Below are 23,415 nucleotides of genomic sequence, written 5' to 3' on the forward strand. Positions count from 1 at the left end.
AGGTGAGTCCTCCACCCCCTTAAATGCTCATTGCACCCTTTACTTGTCCTTCATAGCATGTTTTCCTGTTTGTAATTATATACTTTGGGTGATTGTTAGATTGTATATTTCTCTGCTACTAGATTGCAAATTGCATGACAGAGGGACAGTGTCTCCCAGCACTAGCCTAACATCTGGAACATAGTTGGCACCTAATCATACAATCTCTGCCCTCAAATAGTTTACAATCCAGCTTTGAAACAAAAACGGTGATAAAATTTTATAATTTGGAGCATCAGTGAAGATGGAACAGATTCTTTTCTTGTGCAAAAAGTCTTACCGGAAGTCTTAAAATCTGAATACATAGGGGTTAGTTATTCTATCAGTGTGCAAAATTAGCCTAGCCTTAGGCTGTTAACATAGTACACTGGCCATCTGGGAAGTACTCTTGACCAGATTCGCAGCACAACTCTTATTTGCAGTGGAAATCTAATTCATTTTTAAAAGACTCTCTTCTCTTCTGTAGACTTACTTTTTTTAAAAAATGTAATAAAACAAAGGCAATGTTTCCTTTTGCATAAGCATGATAGTTGTTCGTATGACATTCCAAAACACTTCTACAATTACTTTTACAATTATTTTGTCATAGTATAGTGCTTTCACAAGTTTTAAAAGACTTTGAGTTGGATGGATCAGAGAAAATACACCTTATTTGTCAGGAACCAGGAGGTACATACAGCCTGTTCTCAGTTGGGAGTAAGGCTGGTAGTCCACCTTGCCAGGGATATTTCTTTTTGGTATTGTTATAGTCATTAATTTGTTTTAGATTCCACCTACAAGTGATATCATACTGTATTTGTCTTTCTCTGTCAGACTTATTTCACTAACCATAATACCCTCCAATGCCAGAGATACTTCTGTTTTCATAGACTCAGGCAGAGGGGCAGAGCAGAGCTGTTCTAGAGCTACCACAGAAACATTTGGAGCCCTAGTTTCATAGAATTTTTTCCCTAAAGATTACTTAATAATGTGGTTGGGTGACCATGTTGCAGGCGTCTTGTTTTTGTTCAATATGCACATTCTCCAACATCTTTCAAGAAGTCTTTCAAAAATTCACCAAGGAATATTAAATTTTCAAAAATCCACCAAGGAATATTAATTAGGCTGTCAGAATATTCCCAAATTGTTTGTTTGAAACCACGGGATCAACTGAGAAATAGCATAACCAGACTTAGAATTAAGAGAGCAGGCTTGGAATCCAGCTCCAAATTTAACAGCTGAGTTGCAGGGAAAATTTAAACGATTAACTATATGGGCCTTCAATAAGTGCTTGTTGACTCGGGGATTAAATACGGTAGAGCCCAGACGTAGCCCACCAGCCAATCTTACTACCTGATAGGCATGTTCCTCCTTTCTCTTAATTGTTTCCAGGTGGCTGATTCCCTCCTCCTTTCATCTCATCTTCCCTCCATTTTCATCCCTGCACAAAGAGCTCCGAAACGGGTCCTACCAGAACCCAGCCCAGGCCGGAGCCGGAAGCAAGCGCAGATCCCGCTCCCGGCCCACTTTTCGCCCGTCCCCACCCACTTCCCGGCTTCCCTCCCGGCTGCTCCCGCCTCCGCGGCCTTTCCGCCCGCAGCCCCGCCCCGCCGCTCCTCACGTGGCCGCACGGCGTGCTCCGCCCCCTGCCCCTGGCTCACGTGATCGCGCCCGGGGAGAAAACGCCTGACCCCAGCCGCCGACCTCCACTGTACTGCCGTTTCTGCCCGTGGCTAGTCGGCCTCTAGCCCTCCAGCCACCTGCGCGTCTCTCCAGTCCGCCCGGGGTGCCCCCGGAGCCCTGTCCGCCATGCGGCTCTTGCCTCCGGCCCCAGGTGGGCCCCGGCAGGGCAGCCCCCGCCACCTGCCCTCCTGCAGCCCAGCGCTGCTGCTGCTGCTGCTGCTGGCCGGCTGCCTGGGGGTCTCGCGGGCGGCGGCGGGTTCTCGGAGGCCCAATGTGGTCCTGCTCCTCGCCGACGACCAGGACGAAGTGCTCGGCGGCATGGTAACTTCTTTCTATTTCTGCCCCGCCCCTCCACCTCCCCGGCTGAGTTCGTGGTTTCTTGGTCTTGTTCCCCATCCCGACTCCCTGAACTAGCTGCTTTGACCCTAGGTGGGTTTGCTTTTGCCTCTCCAAGCCCTTTACGCAGGCTTATGGAGCTGCAAGACTATTTCCTCTCTCTCCCGAGTCTCTTCTGAATCCACACACATGCACGCACCGCACAGACCTTCTAGTCTGGACCTTACTGCTGAGGGGTTTGCGTTCCTATCTCAAAACAAACATGTGGACGCCACTTAAGGATGGGGTGAACCAATGAGGAGCAGGTGCTGGCCAAGAGCATGCAAGCCTTGATTGTTTTTTTTTTCGAGTAAAGGACAAATCCAGCCCCCTCTGTGAGGGACCTAGGCCACCTCTGCATTTGTCCCTGTGGACCGTGTTTGTGCCTGATATTTGTAAAAATAAGTGCTGAAGTGAACTAATCTGATGGGTAGGTTGTCGAACTATTCAGGGTATGCGTTCCCTCACAAGAATCAAGAAAATTCAATTAGCCTAATTGAACACCTGGCTGATGCATTCGCTACTGTCGGTGTTCCATTTTATACCAGTTGGGTGTTGTTTTTGAGAATTCATTCTTTCCCAGAGTGAATTTTGCTTCTGTGTCTTAGAGTTCTGGAATTTGTGACCTTTAAGAGCATCCACCCAAGCCCCTAGTCACGGAGGCCCAGGAAGTGGCTTGCCCCAGGGACCTAAGTGGTTGTGGCAGTGCAGACAAAATCCTGACTAGTGCTCTGATCCTGGGTATGGCCTTCCTCTTATCTTTTTAAAAACAAGTGCTTTATTGTTTTCTTCCTTTCCGTTTTCTTTTTGCTTTCAGCTAAATGCTGCGACTGTGAAAACACTTCAGGCAAGAGGTTTCTAACTCTGCCTCTGTGGGAACACCTTAGTTCAGTGTCCTTCAAACTGCTAATGTCAATCCATAAGTGAGTTGTGAAGTGGGTTTAGTGAGTAGCTACAGCATTTTCATTTTCCTGTGGAATAGAGTAGAATAGAAAATGTCTGTGTGATAAACGTGGTAGAGGTAAGCTTATCCATATGTAGATATTTCTGGGTTGTGCATTAATACGTGTTTCTTACTCAGGGCTGTGTTAAGAGTGAGAGTCTTTTCTAGCTGATGTTATAAGATGCTTGCATTTTGACTCCACACTTTTTCCTGCCACATGTACCTCATTGCCTTTTAGTTTCTTCCCAGCTGGATTGACATTGAAGAGTCTTGACTTAATTGCCCTCCTGGATTTTACTTTGTTTTTTCCGCCATTCCAGCAGTTACATTTCACAAAACTCCTTTTGAAACAAATTTGTGCATGTGTTTTTGAAGTGTTTTGTCCAGAAAAAGCAAACTACTTCTGTTAAAAATTAATAGTAGTTTAGTGATTTAATTAAAAATTCAAGTTTTCACATCCCTGCTGGTAACAAAATCCATCACTTAAACATAAGCTTTTCAGAATTCAGTTTCTTCGGTTCTTATAGACCACGGATGTGGTCTGTGTATATTTGAGGTCTTTCCCTGAACATGTTAATCCTCCTTGCTGCTTTAAACTAGTAGCAAATTCTTTTTTATAGATGTTTGCGCTGAGAGAAGAGCCAAAATTAAGTGGGGGGAAAAGTCAAATTTAATACTCCCAGTTCTCTGGAGAATTCTGGCTTTTCTTACAAGAGATGCCTTTTACAGAATATTCTACCACTAGTTGTCAAACAGGACTTGAAGGGGGAGCACTAAGATAATAACAGCGTTTGAGAACCTACTTGAGCTTGTCAGAGTGTGAAGTGTTTTATTCGTGCCTTTCAGTCATTACAGAGAGTCCTCTGCTGTAGGCATTGTCCTTATCTTAAAAGGGGGTGGGGAATAAAACTTAGAGAAGGTTAAGTAACTTGGCCAAGGTTCATATAGCTGTAATAAGGGGCAAACCCCGGAGTCTTAACAATCTTGGCACCCCATGCTTTTTCTCCTATTCTAGAATGCTGTGAAAATGCTGACTTACCAGATGTCATTCCGCATGTTCACATCAGCGTAGTCACTTACACCATAGGTCAGACTCTTCAGGTGATACTCAGCAACCCCAGTGGGGTCATTGAACTCCTTAATCTACAGTAACACCTTGTGTAATATTACCTTCATTTTTGTGGAGAGGAGGTCTCTGACCCCAAAAAAGATCACAAATTGCTGCCCTAGTTGGTGAAATCGACAAGTGTCAATCCCCCAGACTAACTCAGGTCAAAGGATTATGGCTTTTGTATGATCGTGGTTGGATGTGGAATTTTTCGGTCGTCTCTCAAGTAGTCTTTTATGTGGTAGCGTCATCTTTAACTTTTCACTTTATTTGGTGCACGTTTCATCTGCGGGACTCCGTTTTTAGTTTTTTGCCCAGAGAACTGTTCATCTATTTCTTGATTTTACTTGAATGTTGTTGCAGTGTGACGCACTGTTCTGCACGAAAGCTGGTTGCTCTTTTTAAAATCATTGGCTCCTGAAAAAGTGACATTTGGTCAAAACTTAAAGGAAATAAGGGACAAAGATGTAGGCGAAGAGTAAATACATCATGTTTTTGCTTCACTTAAAGCAAAGCAATCTTCCATAGTTAAAAGAAAAGTTAGCCATAGAATTATCAGAGTTGTCAAAACTTCATTTCAGAGCAGCTATATATGGGGCCCAGGAAAGTGACTCCTTAGGGGTTTTTTGGCTTCAGATGAGTAAAGTAACACATTTACCCACATGCAAATGTAATATTGGCTGCTGCTTAAATAATGTAGTTTGGCTTTAACCTGACCAGCCACTATCTTTGCTTAGATCTTAAGGATCTACTTTATCATTCCGATGAGCATGAACACACGTACACATCTTCAGTACAGTGTGATTTCTTGTTTGGGACTTACTTGATTAAGCACAGTTTATGGTTATCACCTGTACTACCGTTAGCAGTGTAAAGGTGATGGTTATTAATACACGTTTCTTACTTACGCTGAAATCTAAATTCCTGAACAGCCCTGCATAATCATCTGGCTCCTGCCTGCCTCTCTGACCTTGCCTTACTAGCCCACCCACCCCTCTACTTACTGTGCTGCTTCTAACAAGCGGGCCTTCATCCTGCCCTCACGTGTGCTGCTTTCCTTCTCTGGCAGCATTTGTACTTGCTGTTCACTCAGTCTGAAAGCATCTTCTCCTGGACCTTTGTGTAGCTGCCTCATCATGTGACTCAGTACTGAAGTTACATCCTGAAAGAGGCCTTTCCTGACCACCCATCTAAAGTAGTTTTCCCCCTTTCCTCGCACCAGCTGCAGGCACATGGTCCTGGTTTGTAGCAATGATTATTTTCCTGTTAGTTGTTTAAGTCCCCAAGAGTACAAGGATCATGAGAGTGGGGACCATCTATCTTTTGTCCTCCATTGCCTAGATCAGTGCCTGGCACACATTAAGTGTTTAATAAATGCATTGTAATCACACAGTTTCGTTTTACTGTAAATCACATGTTCTTCAGTAGCTTCACATATTTACCAGTTTGACCACTGAGTTCCCTATAATCAGCTCACATGGTCCTTTTTTCCCCTCTCTGTGTACTTACTGTAACTCAGATTCTTCATCCAATCAATGTTTCATTCAGCCCAACTTTTTACTTGAGGATAGCACCCAGTGATGTTCGTGGTAGATCACGGCTGGTGACATCACTTCTGAAGCTCAGCAAAGACCTTGTATATCACTGGTTTCCCCTGGGCACCTATTATGAATCCACTCTGAAATCATCAAAGATCTTTTTTTTCTTTAAATTTTTTTAATTGAGGTGTAATTGACATACAGCATTATTTAAGTGTCAGGTGTACGGCATAAGGATTCAGCATTTATTTATAGATATATAGATATATATATATATATCTCCAAACAATGGTCACCACAGTAAGTATAAACATTCATAACAATACATGGTTACAGAATTTTTTTTTCTTACATGAGAACTTTTAAGATCTACTCTCTTAGCAACTTTCAAATGTACAGTTTTATTAGCTATAGTTGTCATCCTGTGCATTGCATCCCCATGACTTATTTATTTTATAACTGTAAGTTTGTACTTTGGACCCCCTACACCCATTTCGCTCACATGAGCCACCCCCACCCCACTCCTTGTCTCTGACAACTGATCTGATCTCTGTATGTAAACTTGGGTTTTTGGGGTTTGTTTAGATTCCACACATAAGGTCATACAGTATTTGTCTTTCTCTCACTTAATTCACTTAGCATAGTGTCCTCAGAGTCCACCCATATTGTTGAAATGGCAATATTTCATTCTCTTTTATGGCTGAGTAATATTCCATTGTTTATATCCCACAGCATCTTTTCCATTCAGCCATTGATGGACATTTAGGTTGTTTCCATATCTTGGCTATTGTAAATAACGCTGCAGTGAACATAGGGGGACATTATCTTTTCGGTTAGCGTGCTTATTTTCTTCTAAGATAAATATCCAGAAATGGAACTGCTGGATCACATGGTAGATCTATTTTTAATTTTTTGAGGAGCTTCCGTATGATTTTTTATGCAGGCAGAACCAGTTTACATTCCCACAAACAATTGCACAAGGTTCCCTATTCTCTACAGCCTTATCAACACTTGTTATCTCTTGTCTGTTTGATAATGGCCACTCTAACAGGAGTGAGATGATAAACTCATTATGGTTTTGATTTGCGTTTTCCTGACAGTTAGTGATGTAGAACATCTTCTCATGTACCTATTGGCTATCCGTGTGTCTTTTTTGGAAAAATGTCTCTTGAAATCCTCTTTCCATTTTTAAGTTGGCAATGTTTTTTTACTATAGAATTGTATGAGTTCTTTACATATTTTGCTTATCAACACCTTATCAGATATATGACTTGCAGATATTTTCTTCCATTCACTAAGTTGCCTTTTCATTTTCTTAATAATTTCCTTTGCTGTGCAGAAGCTTTTTATTATTTTTAATTGAACTATAGTTGATACACAATATTGTGTTAGTTTCAGGTGTACAGCAAGGTGATTCAGATACATATATAGAATCTTTTTCAGATTTTTTCCATTGTAGATTATTGCGAGATATTGAATATAGGTGCCTGTGCTATACAGTAAATCCTTGTTTGTGTGTTTTATGTATAGTTTTGTGTATCTCTTAATCCCATACTCCTAACTTAAACTTACCCCCCTTTCCCCTTTGGCAACTGTAAGTTGGTTTTCTGTGTCTGTGAGTCTGTTCCTGTTTTGTAAATAAGTTCACTTCTGTTATTTTTTTAGATTCCACGTATGAGTGATTTAATATGTCTTTCTTTGTGTGACTTATTTCACTTAGTATGATAATCTCTGGGTCCATTTATGTTGCTGCAAATAGTAATATTTCATTCTTTTTTATGGCTGAGTAATATATATATGTTGTGTGTGTATATATATATATAAAAAGATGTATTTATCTATTGTATATGTATATAAAGAAGTTGTGATATATTTATCCAATTATCTGTTGATGGACGCTTAGGTTGCTTCCATATATTGCCTGTTGTAAATGTTGCTGCTGTGAACATTGGGGTGCATATATCTTTTCAAATTAGAGTTTTCATCTTTTCTGCATGTATGCTGGGGAGTGGGATTGCTGGATCATATGGTAACTCTATTTTTAGTTTTTTAAGGAATCTCCAGACTGTTTTCCCTGGTGAATGCACCAATACACATTCTTACCAACAATATAGCAAGGTTGCCTTTTCTCCACAGCCGCTCCAGCGTTTATTATTTGTAGGCTTTTTAATGGTGGCCATTCTGACTGGTCTGAGGTGATATACCTCATTGTAGTTTTGATTTGCATTTCCCTTATAATTAATGATTTTGAGCATCTTTTCATGTGCTTGTGGGCCATCTGTATGTCTTCTTTGGAGAAATGTCTGTTTAGGTCTTCTGCTCATTTTTTGATTGATTTTGTTTGCTTTTTGATAATGAGTTGTATGCACTGTTTGTATATTTTGGAAATTAATCCCTTGTCAGTCACATCATTTGCAAATATTTTCTCCCAGTCTGCAGGTTGTCATTTCATTTTATTTATGGCTTCCTTTGCGATGTAAAATCTTGTAGTTTGATAAGGTCCCATTTGTTTAATTTCAATTTTATTTCTTTTGCCTTGAGAGACTGATCTAAGAAAATATTGCTGCATTTTATGTCAGAAGATGTTTTGCCTGTGTTCTTTTCTTGGAGTTTTTATGGTGTCATGTCTTATATTTAAGTCATTAAGCCATGTGAGTTCATTTTTGTGTATAGTATGAGGGTGTGTTCTAACTTCATTGATTTATGTGAGGCTGTCCCGCTCTCCCAATAGCACTTGCTGAAGAGACTGTCTTTTCTCAATTGTTTTTTGCCTCCTTTGTCGAAGGTTAATTGACTGTAGGTATGGGGGTCAGAAGCTTTTTAGTTTGATGTAGTCCCACTTGTTTGTTTTTGTTGCCTTTGCTTTCGGTGTCAGATCTAAAAATTCATTGCCAAGGCTGATGGCAAGGAGCTTACCACCTATGTTTTCTTCTCCATGGTTTCAGGACTTACATTCAAGAATGCCTTTACTCCATGTTGAGTTAGTTTTTGTGTATGGTGTGTGATATTGGTCCAGTTTCATTCTTTCACATGTGGTTGTCCAGTTTTGCAAGCAATATTTATTGAAGAGACTGTCTTTTCTTCATTGTATATTCTTGATTCCTTTGTCATTAAGTAATTGACCATTAGTATGTGGGTTTATTTCTGGACTCTTCAGTTTCATCGATCTGTATGTCTGTTTTTATGCCAATACTGTTTCTGTTTTGATTACTGTTTTTTTAATTGAGGTATAGTTGATTTACAGTATTTTATGTTTTAGGTGTACAACATAGTAATTCAGAATTTTTATAGATTATACTCCATTTATAGTCAATATAAAATATTGGCTATATTCCCTGTGCTGTTCAATTTATCCTCATAGCTGACTTATTTTACACATAGTAGTTTGTACCTCTTAATCCCCTGCCTCTCTCCTTCTCCCCTCTTCCCTCTCCGCACTGGTAACCACTAGTTTGTCCTCTATATTTGTCATTCTGTTTCTTACTTCGTTATATTCACTAGTTTTATTTTTTAGATTCCACACATAAGTGATAACATACAGTATTTATCTTTCTCTGTCTGACTTATTTCACTAACCATAACATGGAATGCATGTATCTTTTCAAATTAGTGTTTTTGTTTTCTTCAGGTATATGCCTAGGAGTAGAATTGCTGGATCATATGATAGTTCTATTTTTAGTTTTTTGATTTCCACAGTGACTGCACCAGTTTATTCCCACTGACAGTGTACAAGGGTTCCTTTTCTTCATATCCTTGCTAAAATTTGTTATTTATGGTCTTTTTTTTTGTCTTTTTTTAAAATTTCTTATTTTTTACTGAGGTGAAGTCAGTTTACAATCTTAATTTCAGGGAAGGGTAATAGCTCAGTGGTAGAGCGCATGCTTAGCATGCATGAGATCTTGGGTTCAATCCCCAGTACCTTCATTAAATAAATAAATAAATAAACCTAATTATCCCCCCAAAACAAAACAACAACATAAAAAAAGTCAGCCTCTCTACAGTGTTTTTAGTTTTATGTGTACAGCAAAGTAATTGGTTACACATACATATTTTTCAGATTCTTTTCCATTACAGCTCACAGGAAATTGAATATAGTTCCTTGTGCTATATAGTAGGTCCTTATTGTTTATCTATTTTATATATAGTAATAATGTATCTGTTAACCCCAAACTCCTAATCTATCCCTCCCCCCCAGAATGTTTTTGTCTGTGAGTCTATTTCTGGTTTGTAAATAAAATTTGTCTTTTTTTTTATTCCACATACAAGTAACATCATATGATATTTGTCTTTGACTTATTTCACTTAATATGATCATCTCTAGGTCCATCCATGTTGCTGCAAATGGCATTTTGTTCTTTTTTATGGCCGAGTAATAGTCCATTGTGTATATATACTGCATCTTCTTTATCCATTCATCTGTTTTTGGAAATTTAGGTTGTTTCCATGTGTTGGCTATTGTAAGTCTTGCTGCTGTGAATATTGAGGTGCATATGTCTTTTCAAATTAGTTTCCTCCAGCTATATGCCCAGGAGTAGGGTTGCTGGATCATATGGTAACTGTTTCTGGTTTTTTTAAGGAACCTCCATACTGTCTTCCATAGTAGTTGCACCAATTTTCATTCCCACCAACAGTGTGAGGAGGTTCCTTTTTCTCTACACCCTCTCCAGCATTTATTTATAGATTTTTTGATGATGACCTTTCTAACTGGTGTGAGGTGATACTTCATTGTAGTTTTGATTACATTTCTCTGATAAATAGCTATATTGAGCATCTTCTCATGTGCCTGTTGGCCATCTGTATGTCTTCTTTGGAGAAATATCTATTTAGGTCTTCTCATTTTTTGGATGGGTTGCTTTTTTTTTTTTTTTTTTTTTATATTGAGTTGTATGAGCTGTTTGTATATTTTGGAAATTAGTCCCTTCAGTTGCATCATTTGCAAGTATTTTTTTCCAGTCTGTAGGTTCTTTTCATTTTGTTTATGGTATCCCTTAGATGTGCAAAAGCTTATAAGTTTAATTAAGTTCCATTTGTTTATTTTTGCTTTTATTTCCATTACTCTAGGACCTGGTTTGAAAAAAAAAACAATGCTGTGATTTATGTCAACAAGTGTTGTGCCTATGTTTTCCTCTGGGATTTGTGGTCTTTTTGATGATAGCATTCTGACAGGTGTGAGGTAATATCTCATTGTGATTTTCATTTGTGTTTCTCTGATTAATGATGGTGAACATCTTTTCATTTGCCTGTTGGCCATCTGTATGTCTTTTTTGGAGAAATGTCTATTTTGGTTTTCTGCCTGTTTCTCAATCAGGTTATTTGTTTTTTGATACTGAGTTGTATAAACTGTATATATTTTGGATATTAACCTCTTATCAGTCATCATTTGCAAATATTTTCTGCCATTCAGTACATTGTCTTTTTGTTTTGCTGGTAGTTTCCTTTGCTGTGCAAAGGCTTTTAAGTTTAATTAGGTCCCATTTGTTTGTTTTTTGTTTCTTGCTTTAGAAGACAGATTCAAAAATATACTGCTATGGTTTATGGCAAAAAGAGTTCTGCCTATGTTTCCCTCTAGGAGTTTTATCGTTTCCAGTTTTACATTTAGGTCTCTAATCCATTTGAGTTTATTTTTATATATGGTGTTAGAGAATGTTCTAATTTCATTCTTTTAAATGTCGTTGGAACCAGCGCCACTTTTCCCAGCGCCACCTATTGAAGAGACTGTCTTTTCTCCAGCGCATGTTCTTGGCTCCATTGTCATAGATTAATTACTGTAAGTGTATTGGTTTATATGTGGGCTCTCTATTCTGTTCCATTGATCTGTGTGTCTTTTTTTGTGGCAGTACCATACTGGTTTTTTTTAATTGAAGTATAGTCAGTTACAATGTGTCAATTTCTAGTGTACAGCACAATCATACTGTTTTGATTACTGTAGCTTTCTACTATACTCTGAAGTCAGGGAGCATGATACCAGCAGCTCCATTCTTCTTTCTTAAGGTTTTAGCTATTCATGATCTTCTGTGTTTCCATACAAATTTTAAAATTATTTCTTTCACTTCTGTGAAAAATACCATTGGCATTTTGATAGGGATTGCACTGAATCTGTAGATTGCCTTGAAAAGCATGATCATTTTAACAATAGTAATTTTTCCAGTCCATGAACCTGGTATATCTTTCTGTCTGTTTGTGTCATCTTCAGTTTCATTCATCAGTGTGTTACAGTTTTCTGAGTAAAATTCTTTTACCTCCTTAGGTACTTTTATCCCTAGGTACTTTATTCTTTTTGATGCGATTGTAGATGGGATTGTTTCCTTAATTTCTCCTTCTGATAGTTCATTGTATGGTGTATAGAAACACAACAGATTTCTGTATATTAATTTTGTATCCTGCAACTTTACCAAATTCATTGATGAGCTCTGGTAGTTTTTTGGTGATGTCTTGAGGATTTTCTATGTATAGTATCATGCCATCCACAGACAGTGACAGTTTTACTTCTTGCTTTTCAATTTGGATTCCTTTTCTTTTCCTTGTCTAATTGTTATGGCTAGGACTTCCAATACTATGTTGAATAAAAGCGGCAAGAGTGGGCATCCTTGTCTTGTTCCTGATCCTAGAGGAAAAACTTTAATTTTTTTCACTGTTGAGTAGGATGTTAGCTGTGGATTTATTTTATATGGCCTTTATTATATTGAGGTACATTCCCTCTATACCCACTTCGAGAGTTTTTATCATAAATGGATTTTGAATTTTGTCAAATACTTTTTCAGCATTAAAAGTTCTTCTCAGATAAGTTAGAATCCTTATCCTTTCAAGCTAATGGGTTCCTTAGGTTTCCTACCATCTGTATAAAACAATGGGAATAAGATAGCAATGTTGAAAATGACCCTCTTATTAACGTAGTCATGCTTAGAATGGTCTCGGATTTCAAAGGTACTTCAGAATTGTCATGAACTGACTCATAGAACTGAAACAAGCTTCTTCAGATTGTCCTTTCTTGCTGTCTGGAATCTGAATAAATATTACTGGTGATTTTTTAAAATGTTATTATTTGTATATAAATAACAGTCTTCCTACTTTTAATCCTCACTCTAGGATTTGAAATTAGTTATTGTCTATACCTGTCAGGCTCTTAAGTTTTGAACAAAAGATAAAAAGCAAGGATATAAACAAAGAAATTTCTGACTAGTCTTTGGCCTGACAAGGCTGTGTGTGTGTCTGTTGGCCGCCTGGTTCACGTCTTTACCTGAAGAGGTGATTGGTCTAGTGCAGAGGGCCCTGAGCTTATAGCCGGAGTGTGTGTCCGGGCTTCACCACCACGTGTCTGATATTTGAGTCATTCTCTGAGCCTCAGGGCCTTGTCTGGCTTTCAGAACCTAAGTGTTGTCTTATTTGTGTTTTAAAGGGTGGAAGGCTCCTTTCACATCATTTTCCACATCCTGCTTCTATAAATGAGTTAATGGAGATAGATATTCTTCATCTATTTGTAAGGGGCTGGTGACAGATGAGAAAAGGGCACCAAAATTTTATTACTTTGAAATCAACATTGCTAGAATAATTCCATCAGCTGTGAACTTCCCTTTCCTACAGGAGTTATAACTCCCTGAACTTCTGCACAGGACGTAATTGACCGTAACCAAGCGTGTTTGGTTCGTCTCCAGAATCCCACAGAACTCTCTTGGCTGTTTCTTAGTGTCAGGTGGAGCTGATCATTTGGGAATAAAAGGTTAAGAATAGATACATAAAACCCACAAATTTTGTTCTGTCTGTTTTAGTTTATTAAAAGACATTGTTTAACAGATAATTATTTATTTTACAGACACCACTAAAGAAAACCAAGGCTCTCATCGGAGAGATGGGGATGACTTTCTCCAGTGCTGTAAGTTTTGAAGCTAATTTAATTTTTGGGGGTTTCAGTTGTGTTATGTTCTAAGAAGAAACACTCTCTTTGGGGTAGTCAAGTGTAATGTATGTGGGTTTTTTTCCCTAGGTAAGTGCCTGATCTGATGGAAGAACTCTATTTAATGTAATGTAAATTCTTTTAATTGAAGTATTACTTCTTACCAATTGAAGATTAAATTGCAGGTATTTTCTGAGCCAGTCTGATCTACAACTCAGAACTAGAGAACAGAACTAGAGAATTTTATTTAAAACTTCACTGTTGGAGGTTTGAAAATCTTTTGTAACAATCAGGTAACATTCATACTATATAAATTGTTCCATGGTAAAAGCTAGCAGGCCACTTTACAAAGCCCAGTAAACCCTGATAGCCGAACCTAACAAAGAAAATAGCAACAAAACAAAACCCAACAACAACTGTGTGTGTGCGTATGTCTATGTGTGTACATATAAAAATATAAGTGGAAAGCTCCAAAATAAAATACAAATCAAATTCAAAACCTATGCTCATAACCAACTAAGTGGTATCTTACCTAGCTTAATGTCAGGAACTTCCGTGAACAGCAGCAGAGTGTTGTGGTGAAGAGCACAGACTCTGGAACCAGATCACCTTGTTCTGAATGTCCTCTCTGCCTCTTTTCTAGCTCTGTGACCTTGCGTGAGTTATTAACCTGTTTGGCCTTTGGTTTCCCCATTTAGTAAATAGGGATACTAAAAGCTACCTCAGAGGTTAAATGAATTGTTACACGTAAAGCAAGCACTTATACCGGTGCCTGACTTAAAGCAAGTACCACTACATAACAGTGGTTGTTATATTGTCCACCAGCATATCATCAGTAATTAAAAGGAGGAAAATTAGATGCTCATCTCAGTAGAGGCTTAAAGTCCTCTGAAATTTTAGCATCCTTTCCTTGTAATTTATTAAACTGTTAGAAGACTACATCCTTACTATGATGAATATTTTAAACAAATAGCACAACTTAAAATTAAGGTGAAAGTCTCAGAGCACTGCTTTTAGGGAAGAGACAAGGGCCTAGTACCTCTCAATGTTCTCCTGAACTGTCCAGTCATTGGCATAAATCTTGTGGAATTAAAAGGTAAAACTATTGGAAAGAGACAAAATTATTATTTCCACTTGTCTGGATTTTCTACCTAGAAAACACAGGAGAATTGTTGGAAAGATTTTTAAATTAATACAGTTGAGTAAGATAGAAATGAAAAAGTAGAAATACCTTTCTTCCATGTAACCAGTTAGAGAAATATGGTGGGGGCAGGGGAGAGAAAAGATTCCACTTACACAGCAGGAAAATACCGACTCCAGGAAGAGCCACTAGTGGCCAGTAATGGTTAAGACCTGTAAATACAGTTACAGAATTTTGTGAGGGATAAAATACTTCATATGTAGATATCCACTTCATTTTTTGTGGTAAGACACAAGATTATAAAATGATTATTCTGATCAGAATCCCAACAAGATTTTTTAGGCTGAATTCAGTGATTCCAAAGTTATCTGGAATCATAAGTAGGTTAAAATAATCAAGGTAAAATTTTTAAAGGAAGAGATGGCTTTACCAAAATATTAAATATACTAAAATGTAAAATGAAGATCCATTGAACAGCATGGCATTGGCCAAAACATAGGTCAGAAAATAAAAAAGAGAAAGAATTAAGAGTTGCCAGTGTGAAAATTAACAAGTGAAACATCTGACAAAATTAAAAAGCAGAAGTAAAAAATGGGAAGTATTTGTGACATGATTGAATCCTTCCTTAACTCAGATTTTAGGTAACAAGAGGGGAAATGTGCAAAAGCACATGAACAAACCATTCACATGAATGCAGTTGGTCCGTATGCATGCGGAAAATGTTCATCCTTGCCAGTACTTAAAAATGCCAAATCCAATTTGAAAGGCCAAAGAAACGCTAAGTATCTCAAAGGGATACTATGTAATTTTGGCAGGGGTGTGCTTCAATGAGCATTCCTTCCCTGCTGGTGTGAGTATAAGCTACTATTACCCTTCTGTAAAGTGGATCGGTGATGTGCATTAAGACCTAGATAAATGTTATTGAGTAAAATAGGGTAATTCTATTAATGACAGGAGCTAGTAGAAATATAATTAGAATAAAAATAGAATGTGTCCAATTTATAAAATGATGCGGTTAATGTATAAAGCTACAGATTAGCCTGAGTGAACCTCTACTTCTCAGCAACATTAGCTTCAAGTAGTCGTTGTCTTTGGTGAAGACCTAGCTCCCGCTCTACTGTTTTGCTTGCATGTAAATATTCTTTGGCAAATGAGATTAGAACAACTATTATGTTATCCTGTAGAAATAAACCAGCTGAAAAAGAAATCTGCTCTCTTGGTTTGTTTTATCTGCTTGATGGTCTCTGCTTTGGGTCTTAAAGCCATTCTGATGATGTGTGTCACAGGTAAAGAAGATCTCTGTTTCATGGGAAACTAGAAATTTGAAGTTAGAGTATTTAGCACCTTTCTTTGTTCTCTTGAGAAATGGTGAGAAATCTGTCTTGTGTAACTTTGTCTTTCTTGCTTCTGTTCCCTTTGTAGTATGTGCCAAGTGCTCTTTGCTGCCCGAGCCGAGCCAGTATCCTGACAGGGAAGTACCCACATAATCATCACGTTGTTAACAACACTTTGGAGGGAAACTGCAGTAGCAAGTCTTGGCAGAAGATCCAAGAACCAAATACTTTCCCAGCAATTCTCAGATCAATGTGTGGTTATCAGACCTTTTTTGCAGGGAAATATCTAAATGAGGTATGTTAGATGGTCTAATTATTCCCTTTTTTTCTCTTTAATAACAACTTATTAACTGTGAATTAATATAATTCATGTTAATTGTTTTTTAATTAGTATCCATTCAAGTCACATTACAAGGTTTTTGGTATTTTGTTTTCTCCTAATCTGCCTGTTAAACAAGAACTTACGTACATGAATTATTTACATGATTTGGGTACTGTGTTATTCTTTTTTTAAAGAGTCTCAGGAGCATTTATTTAAAATCTGTCTTAGGACTACTGTTGTCTGTTGCATCTTCCCCTTTTTTCCTCAAGAATTCTGCTTGTCTTGTGGCTGTCATGGTATCTTTGTTTCCATTTCCCCTTTATCAGGACCAGAGTGAAGAATTTTTTCCTCTTAGCCTGTTTCCTGAATTATAAAACTTAATACTTAACTCCCGTTTTCTAACTTGAAAACTGGGAAGAGATTGTGGAGAGATCAGTGATAAAGGGAAAACACCCAGAGCCTTAGGACATTCAAGCCATTAAGCCTTTAAAGCGGACCACTGAGTAGTTAGTGAGCTGGCTTTGTGGGCCTGGATGGAGGAAAAGCTCATTGTGAATGGCCAAGGCCACATTTCAGGGCCTCAAGTCCACCACATTGGCCTTAGCATTTATTCAGAGTTCAAGTTTAAAGGAAATAGTGTGTTTGAGAGTGTTTGGGGTTATCTCTTGCAGTAAGACTGGGGACTCAGGACAAAGAGAAGATGCCCATTTTCTTAGATAATTTATCCATGGTTGCTAGAGATCTTAATCTCTGATATGAATTATCTGTTCATTCTCCCTCTCCCTGCAGCTACTGGGGGGATTTGCAACCTTGTGGGTTTGTTGGAAAATAAGTCAGTTTGGAAAGAATCATAAGCAGTAGGTATGGATACCAGGTTATTGGGTTAAGAATATGGGTCATAAAGAGAACTTTTATTACTTTGCATGTTAAAGATCATCGAACATGTTTACAAAGTTAGAAATTCTTCAGAATACAGACATTTCATTCTCAGGGATACTGCCTTAAATGGGCATTGGTTAAACCTTGTTGAGATAAAATGGGATGATTCTGTACTGTCTTCACTTACTCATCTCATCAGATAAATTTGAGTCCAAAAGCAGATTTTATCAGCGGGACAGCTGAAGCGATAGGCTGATATAACTCATACTCTGATTCATTTGGGCTGTTAGCCACAGGTTTGGCTGGCTATTCAGTCTAAACCATCAGTGGCTCAGCAGATGAGCCCTGCGGCCTAAGCGGTGCGGACTTCCCCTGTACAGGGCCAGAGGTAAACACATTAGGCTTTGCAGGTGGTGTGCCTCTGTTGTGACTGCTCGGTTCTGCCGTTGTCGCATGAGAGCAGCCATAGACTTACATGAACCAAGGAGCATGGCTGTGTTCCAGTAAAATGTCATCATCGTTGAAATCTCAATGGCATGTAACTTGTCACAGAAATATTCCTTTTTTGATTGGTGTTTATATTTTTAATGGTTGGAAGAAAATTCATGGCTTGCTGGCCATACAAACTGTTGGCAGGCAAGATTTGGCCTGCCAGCTGTAATTTGCCAACTCCTGCTTCAGAAGTTCCTTGGATTGTAGTGTTCTTTACTTTTTGACTGATTTGTGTGTTTGGAGAAATTGAGCGCCTGCCATGTTTCAGGTACTGATCTACAGAGATTCTAAACGTTTCCTGTTTCCTTCTGGTCTGGTCACGTGTAAGGACTCCTAACGCGCTGCATGTCTTGCTTTTCAGTATGGAGCCCCAGATGCAGGTGGACTAGCGCACGTCCCTCTGGGCTGGAGTTACTGGTATGCCTTGGTGAGTGATGATTGAAGTCAGTGACAATTAAACACAATTCTGCAGATGCAAAATGTTTACCTTCTAATGTAGCCCTGCTAATGACATAACTTGGTTTGCTTTTATGATTGGCCTTTTTATCTCTTTAAAAGAAAGTCTGTTGGCTTGTGAATTGTGGGATATTTTTCCTGCATTGCACAGGGTTTAGCAATGTATTTTGCTGTTGTACCTGATCCATTTCTCGCTTTTTAAACTAGGACATATTGTTGAAACTGTGCTAGTAGTTAATAAAAACCATAGTCAAAAAATCCAATTCAGTATTGACTAGAGCAATTTTTTAAATTTCTTAACCACTATTTAAACAGAGTTTAGTTTAGCCCAGCATGGTTTCCAACTTTAATTTTGTGTGCTGACCTCATAACAGATTTTACTTTTCTCTCTTTCATAGGAAAAGAATTCTAAATATTATAATTACACCCTCTCTATCAATGGGAAGGCGCGGAAGCACGGAGAAAACTACAGTGTGGACTACCTGACGGATGTTTTGGTGAGTTACTGAAGCTCTGTCCTTGCAGGTTTAGCTCACATTTGATTAAAGACTCCGCAGAGAAAACCTTTAGTCGTATTTGTTCATGTTGGGTAACATGAATGAATAATAACTTGGTCTGACCGCCAAGGAATATTTCCAGCTGATTAAAAACTCCTGAGGGTGTTTTTCTTTGTATATAAGCCAGACTCAGATCTAATGTTCTTGAAATTCCAGCAGCAAATCCCTTTTCCAAAGGCTAATCTCTAAGCCTATAGAGATTACTTTGAGCAGGTTTTACTTTGTAGGGGTTCCTACTCTTGACCCCAGTTTTACTCACAAGCTACAAGATTCATCATGAGGGTGGGGGATAGGGATGGGGAGTCCTTCAGGCATTGTATGTTTATATATAAAAAATACTGAAATCGGGTGAATTTGGGACTGTTCTTTTCCTGTCTAAGATGTTTCTGATGCCAGCCCTCTGCAGAGCTTCTATTCACCAAGTACTTCAGCACCCAGTAGAGCAGGTGTTCAGCAGTAAGTCTAAACAAAGTCCCTGACTCTGTGGAACGTGACTTTTCAGTGGTAGATTTTATTTACACGTGTGTGTGTGTATATGCACACATTCATTTGTTTTGTTAAGTGGTGATCAGTTAGAAAAATAAGGCAGGGAATGGGAGTTACTTAGATAACATTTAAGCAATATCCTGAAGGAGGTAAGAGTGAGCTCTGCAGATCAGGGGAAAGAGCGCCACAGGCAGAGGGAGCCAAAAGCGTGAGGATGTTGAAGCAGCAGTGTGCCTGGCATGGTGGAGAAAGCACGAGGTTTCCGGCAGGGCTGGAGTCCAGCAGGTGGGCGGTGACTAAGTGAAGATGTAAATCAGCTAGAACAATGAAAAACGGCATGGATGTGGGGTGCTTTCATTTTCATAAAGTATCTCTAGAGAAGCAAATGGAAAATGTCAGTCCATATAAATTAAAACCCTGGTATGATGTATTTGGGCTCAATACGATTCACTTGGCTGAGCTACTTCAGCTGGCACAACTTAGGGTCTGTCTACTCTACGTATTTTTGTAAGATTAAGGTAACTTAATTCACTTTTCCCGTTGTGAATTAGGTTCTCTTTTTATATTCTTTTAAGACATCAAATGTATATATGCTAAGGTGCATTAATGTAAGTTAATACTAAAATGGCCAAATTACATTTTTTTCCCTTATGGAAGGCAAAACAATTTTCAGGTCCTATAAAATCAACAATTCTTAGTTGCTTTCCTAGGATGGTGTGCTTTTCAATTTCTTGTTGTAAGTATTTCCCTGAAATGATTTGTTCTAGCAACATGCTTGCAAGTGACTGTGATGTAAATTGTGTGCCAAGATTGGCTGAAAGCTGACAGGGCCCCATACCCTCTGTTCCCCAGAGAACATGTGTCTATCAAAACCTCAGCTGTTGGGTAGGGTAAGAGATGACAAGTCTTTGTATGTGTCAGGCCAATGTCTCCTTGGACTTCCTGGACTACAAGTCCAACTCTGAGCCATTCTTCATGATGATCTCCACTCCAGCGCCTCATTCTCCTTGGACGGCCGCACCTCAGTACCAGAACACCTTCCAGAACGTCTTTGCGCCAAGAAACAAGAACTTCAACATCCATGGAACGGTAGTTTCCCCTAACCCTTGAATTAAGCCACGCTTGATGTGGTTAACTGTAAAATATACTCAGCAGGGAGCCTTTGAGCCATGTAGTTGGTCTTCGTTCTAAAGATTTTAACAGTAATTGCACTTGTCTCTAGTACACTAGGTAGTATAAACTTGCTCCAGGGGTACAGATAAGGTTCCTGCCACACATCCAGTGAGCAGCTGGAGAGTCCATAGGGAATGGTAAAGACATGCCATCCTCTCTGAATGCAGGCTTTTCTGATAACCTCTGTGCTGGCTCTCCCCCTGCCCGGCGGTGGCGGAGACACGTCCCGTGTGGCTGAGCTGGGCCTGCAGCAGTCTCTTCTGGATGGCGCTCACCAGGCACCAGGCGTAGGATGAAGAGGGGTGATGCGGTACAGTGTGACCGGGAAGCGAAGTTGAGCGGAGAAATGAGCCAGAGCAGGGAGGATAATGAAGGGCCACAACCTAATGCTGTTCACCTCACATGCCACTTAACTTACCTTTCCCCTGGCACAGGGGAGAGGCCGTTCGCTGGGCTTCTTCTGCCTCATGCCTGTTGCCCAGAGATCTTAGTTGCTTGTGAGGCGGTAGAAAGAGTGAGTCTTGGAATTCGACTCAGTGTTACCACTTCCTAGTTAAGTGACCTGACCACGAGCAAGATGCTTAACTTCCATTGTTCTCTTTAGACTGGGGGATCCTGGTCCCTCATGCAGCTGCTGTGTGGCTTAACATTATCGGCCTGTGCCTGTTACATATGACATGAAATCTGAGTGAACTGAGCTTTAAACCAGAGGGCCATTTTCTAACTGTGTTCCAAAAGAATTTCATAGAAGTTCCCATGAGCAAGTGAGTTTAGAAACATCAGGTTAAATAAGACTCTGCTACAGAATTTCTTAGTTAATGTTGTTCCAATGTGAATTTGCAGCAAGAAATGCTCTACAGCGTTTATCAGGCATGTTAACTAAAGAACACTTGGAGGATCATGATTTTGGGAGAGGGTGGCTTAGGGTTTTACGAATAGGAGACACTGGTGTTCGGCAATGTTTTGGTTTCAACTGTGACTTTTTAGTTTAAATGAGAAGAACCCTCCAGATTTGGACTTGAAGTTTTAGGAAATTGCTGTGATGAGATTTTCCCCAAGGTCCAAGGATAATCGATACCTTAGGTAGGAAAATAGAGGGTGACAGAATGATGACTTATTAGGCAAAACTTAGAGGAGGGTAAAGTTAGTGTTTACCCTTTTGTGGTTTGCGTGGTAGACCCAAAGCATAGACTCCAGGCTATAAATTTAATGTCTTTTTAGTCAGTAGCTTCGAGAACTTTCACTAAATCTCTTATTAAAGCTACTGGCAAAGGAGCCCAGGCTTTTTGCTGTTAGGGAGGTTGATGGGAAGAAGCTAAAGAATGAGTGATGATTTGCACGAAGTTTTTTTTTACCAACATGGGGGAGGGAAGTGGGTGTGGGTGGCAGAGGAAAAGGATGAAGTTAAGCAGGAGGCTCCAGGGAGTTCCTTTTCACTGAAGTATAAAATGATCTTTGATACCTAGTTTATTTCATTATGGTGACTTGCTGTTAACTTTTTTTTTTTCCTTTTAAATTTTAGAACAAGCACTGGCTCATCAGGCAAGCCAAGACCCCGATGACTAATTCTTCAATACAGTTTTTAGATAATGCGTTTAGAAAAAGGTAAGAGCTGCTCCTTTCTCAGTCTAGGTGGTCTGTGAGGACCCTCTGAAGCAGCCCATGAGCAGGGGCTGCACCATGTGGTTATCTCTCAGAGGGTAGCAAGTTGATGGGAGGTCTTTACATTCAACTGCGAGGTGGCCTTTGGGCCCTAGAACTAATTAAACAGTTCATTTTTATGACTTATTAAAATGTTGCAAACTGGAGCCATTTGGTTAAAAAAAAATTTTTTTTCCCTGTGTCTACAGAAAAGGTCACTTTGTGAGAAATCAGCCCCAGTGTTTGCATAAGACCCAAGGGCTTAGACTAGAGCATAATATTTGCCTTTGTCGGTTTCAGTTTTCAAGAAATTCCTAAGTCAGTTTCTTAAAGCACGACACTTAAGGTGAATTCAGTTTTAGATCAGGGGTTGGAAAACTTTTTCTGTGAAGGGTCAGATAGTAAGTATGACAGGCTTGCACACCACATAGTCTCTGTTGCAGCCGCTCAGCTCTGCTGTTGGAGTGCACAAGCAGCCCTGGGCAGTATGTGAATGAATGAGCGTGGCTGTGTTCCAACAAAACTTTTTGTAAAAATAGACAGCAAGTTGTTGTTTCGTGGGTGTAGAGTTTCAGATTTTCAAGGTAAAAAGTTCTGGAGATCTGTTTCACCATATGAATATACTTAACACTACTGACCTGTGTGTACCACAATTTAAAAACAAAAAAAGTGGTCAGGCTATGGCCCGTGACTGTAGTTGGCTGACTCCTCGTTTAGACTATTAAACACTGTTGTAGCACAGGTCTATCTGAATTAATCTCTCTTAATCAGTGCTGAGTTGACAACTTCCCCTTCCAGTAATCTTTACTCTTATCACCAGTTATGATAAATAATAAAACTAACTGGTTGTTTAAAAAAAAAAGTCTCTATTTCTTTGGAATCAGTTAAATTTGGGATGAACTAATACGTTTGGAATTTCCTCATCTCTGTTTTGTTCTGAGTTTGGGATTCGAGGTTTTGGGGAGAGTGGCTTTGAGGGGGTTTTTTGGGAGGGAGGTTGGGAGTGTTTTGGGGGTTTGGTTTGGTTTGGGGAGCTTTGGGACTTCGCTTTCGCTGTTTCGGCAAGAGAGCAGTACCTCAGCCATTGTCTCTGCGGTCCCATTGCCACCCCCTGTTCACATCCAGGTGGCAGACTCTCCTCTCAGTTGATGACCTCGTGGAGAAGCTAATCAAGCGATTGGAGTTCAACGGGGAGCTCAACAACACCTACATCTTTTATACCTCAGACAACGGCTATCATACAGGTAAGGGGCAGGGCTAGGTGGTCCCGTGACCTTTGTGAGGTGCCTTTCCTTTCTCCCCCAATCAGTAGTGCTGCCGGGGAGCTCCTGTCCTTTTGCAGCAGTAGACAGGCCAGCTGGAGGATCTTGCCCTCGGG

General features: G+C 39.4%; 1 protein-coding gene across 1 annotated transcript in view; it reads left to right on the forward strand.

Annotated features, from left to right (window-relative positions):
* The first annotated feature begins 1,671 nt into the window (after nucleotides 1-1,671).
* The window catches only part of GNS (glucosamine (N-acetyl)-6-sulfatase), a 43,614-nt gene continuing 21,870 nt past the window's right edge, over nucleotides 1,672-23,415 (forward strand). The window contains exons 1-8 of the mRNA XM_031462778.2: nucleotides 1,672-2,022; nucleotides 13,476-13,535; nucleotides 16,120-16,326; nucleotides 18,086-18,151; nucleotides 18,579-18,677; nucleotides 20,145-20,312; nucleotides 21,919-22,001; nucleotides 23,163-23,281. Coding sequence (XP_031318638.1) covers nucleotides 1,828-2,022; nucleotides 13,476-13,535; nucleotides 16,120-16,326; nucleotides 18,086-18,151; nucleotides 18,579-18,677; nucleotides 20,145-20,312; nucleotides 21,919-22,001; nucleotides 23,163-23,281 — 997 coding nt within the window. The 5' untranslated portion in view covers nucleotides 1,672-1,827. The remainder of the gene's footprint in view (nucleotides 2,023-13,475; nucleotides 13,536-16,119; nucleotides 16,327-18,085; nucleotides 18,152-18,578; nucleotides 18,678-20,144; nucleotides 20,313-21,918; nucleotides 22,002-23,162; nucleotides 23,282-23,415) is intronic.

The sequence above is a fragment of the Camelus dromedarius genome, chromosome 11 (assembly GCF_036321535.1).
Source record: "Camelus dromedarius isolate mCamDro1 chromosome 11, mCamDro1.pat, whole genome shotgun sequence".
Taxonomy (NCBI): domain Eukaryota; kingdom Metazoa; phylum Chordata; class Mammalia; order Artiodactyla; family Camelidae; genus Camelus; species Camelus dromedarius.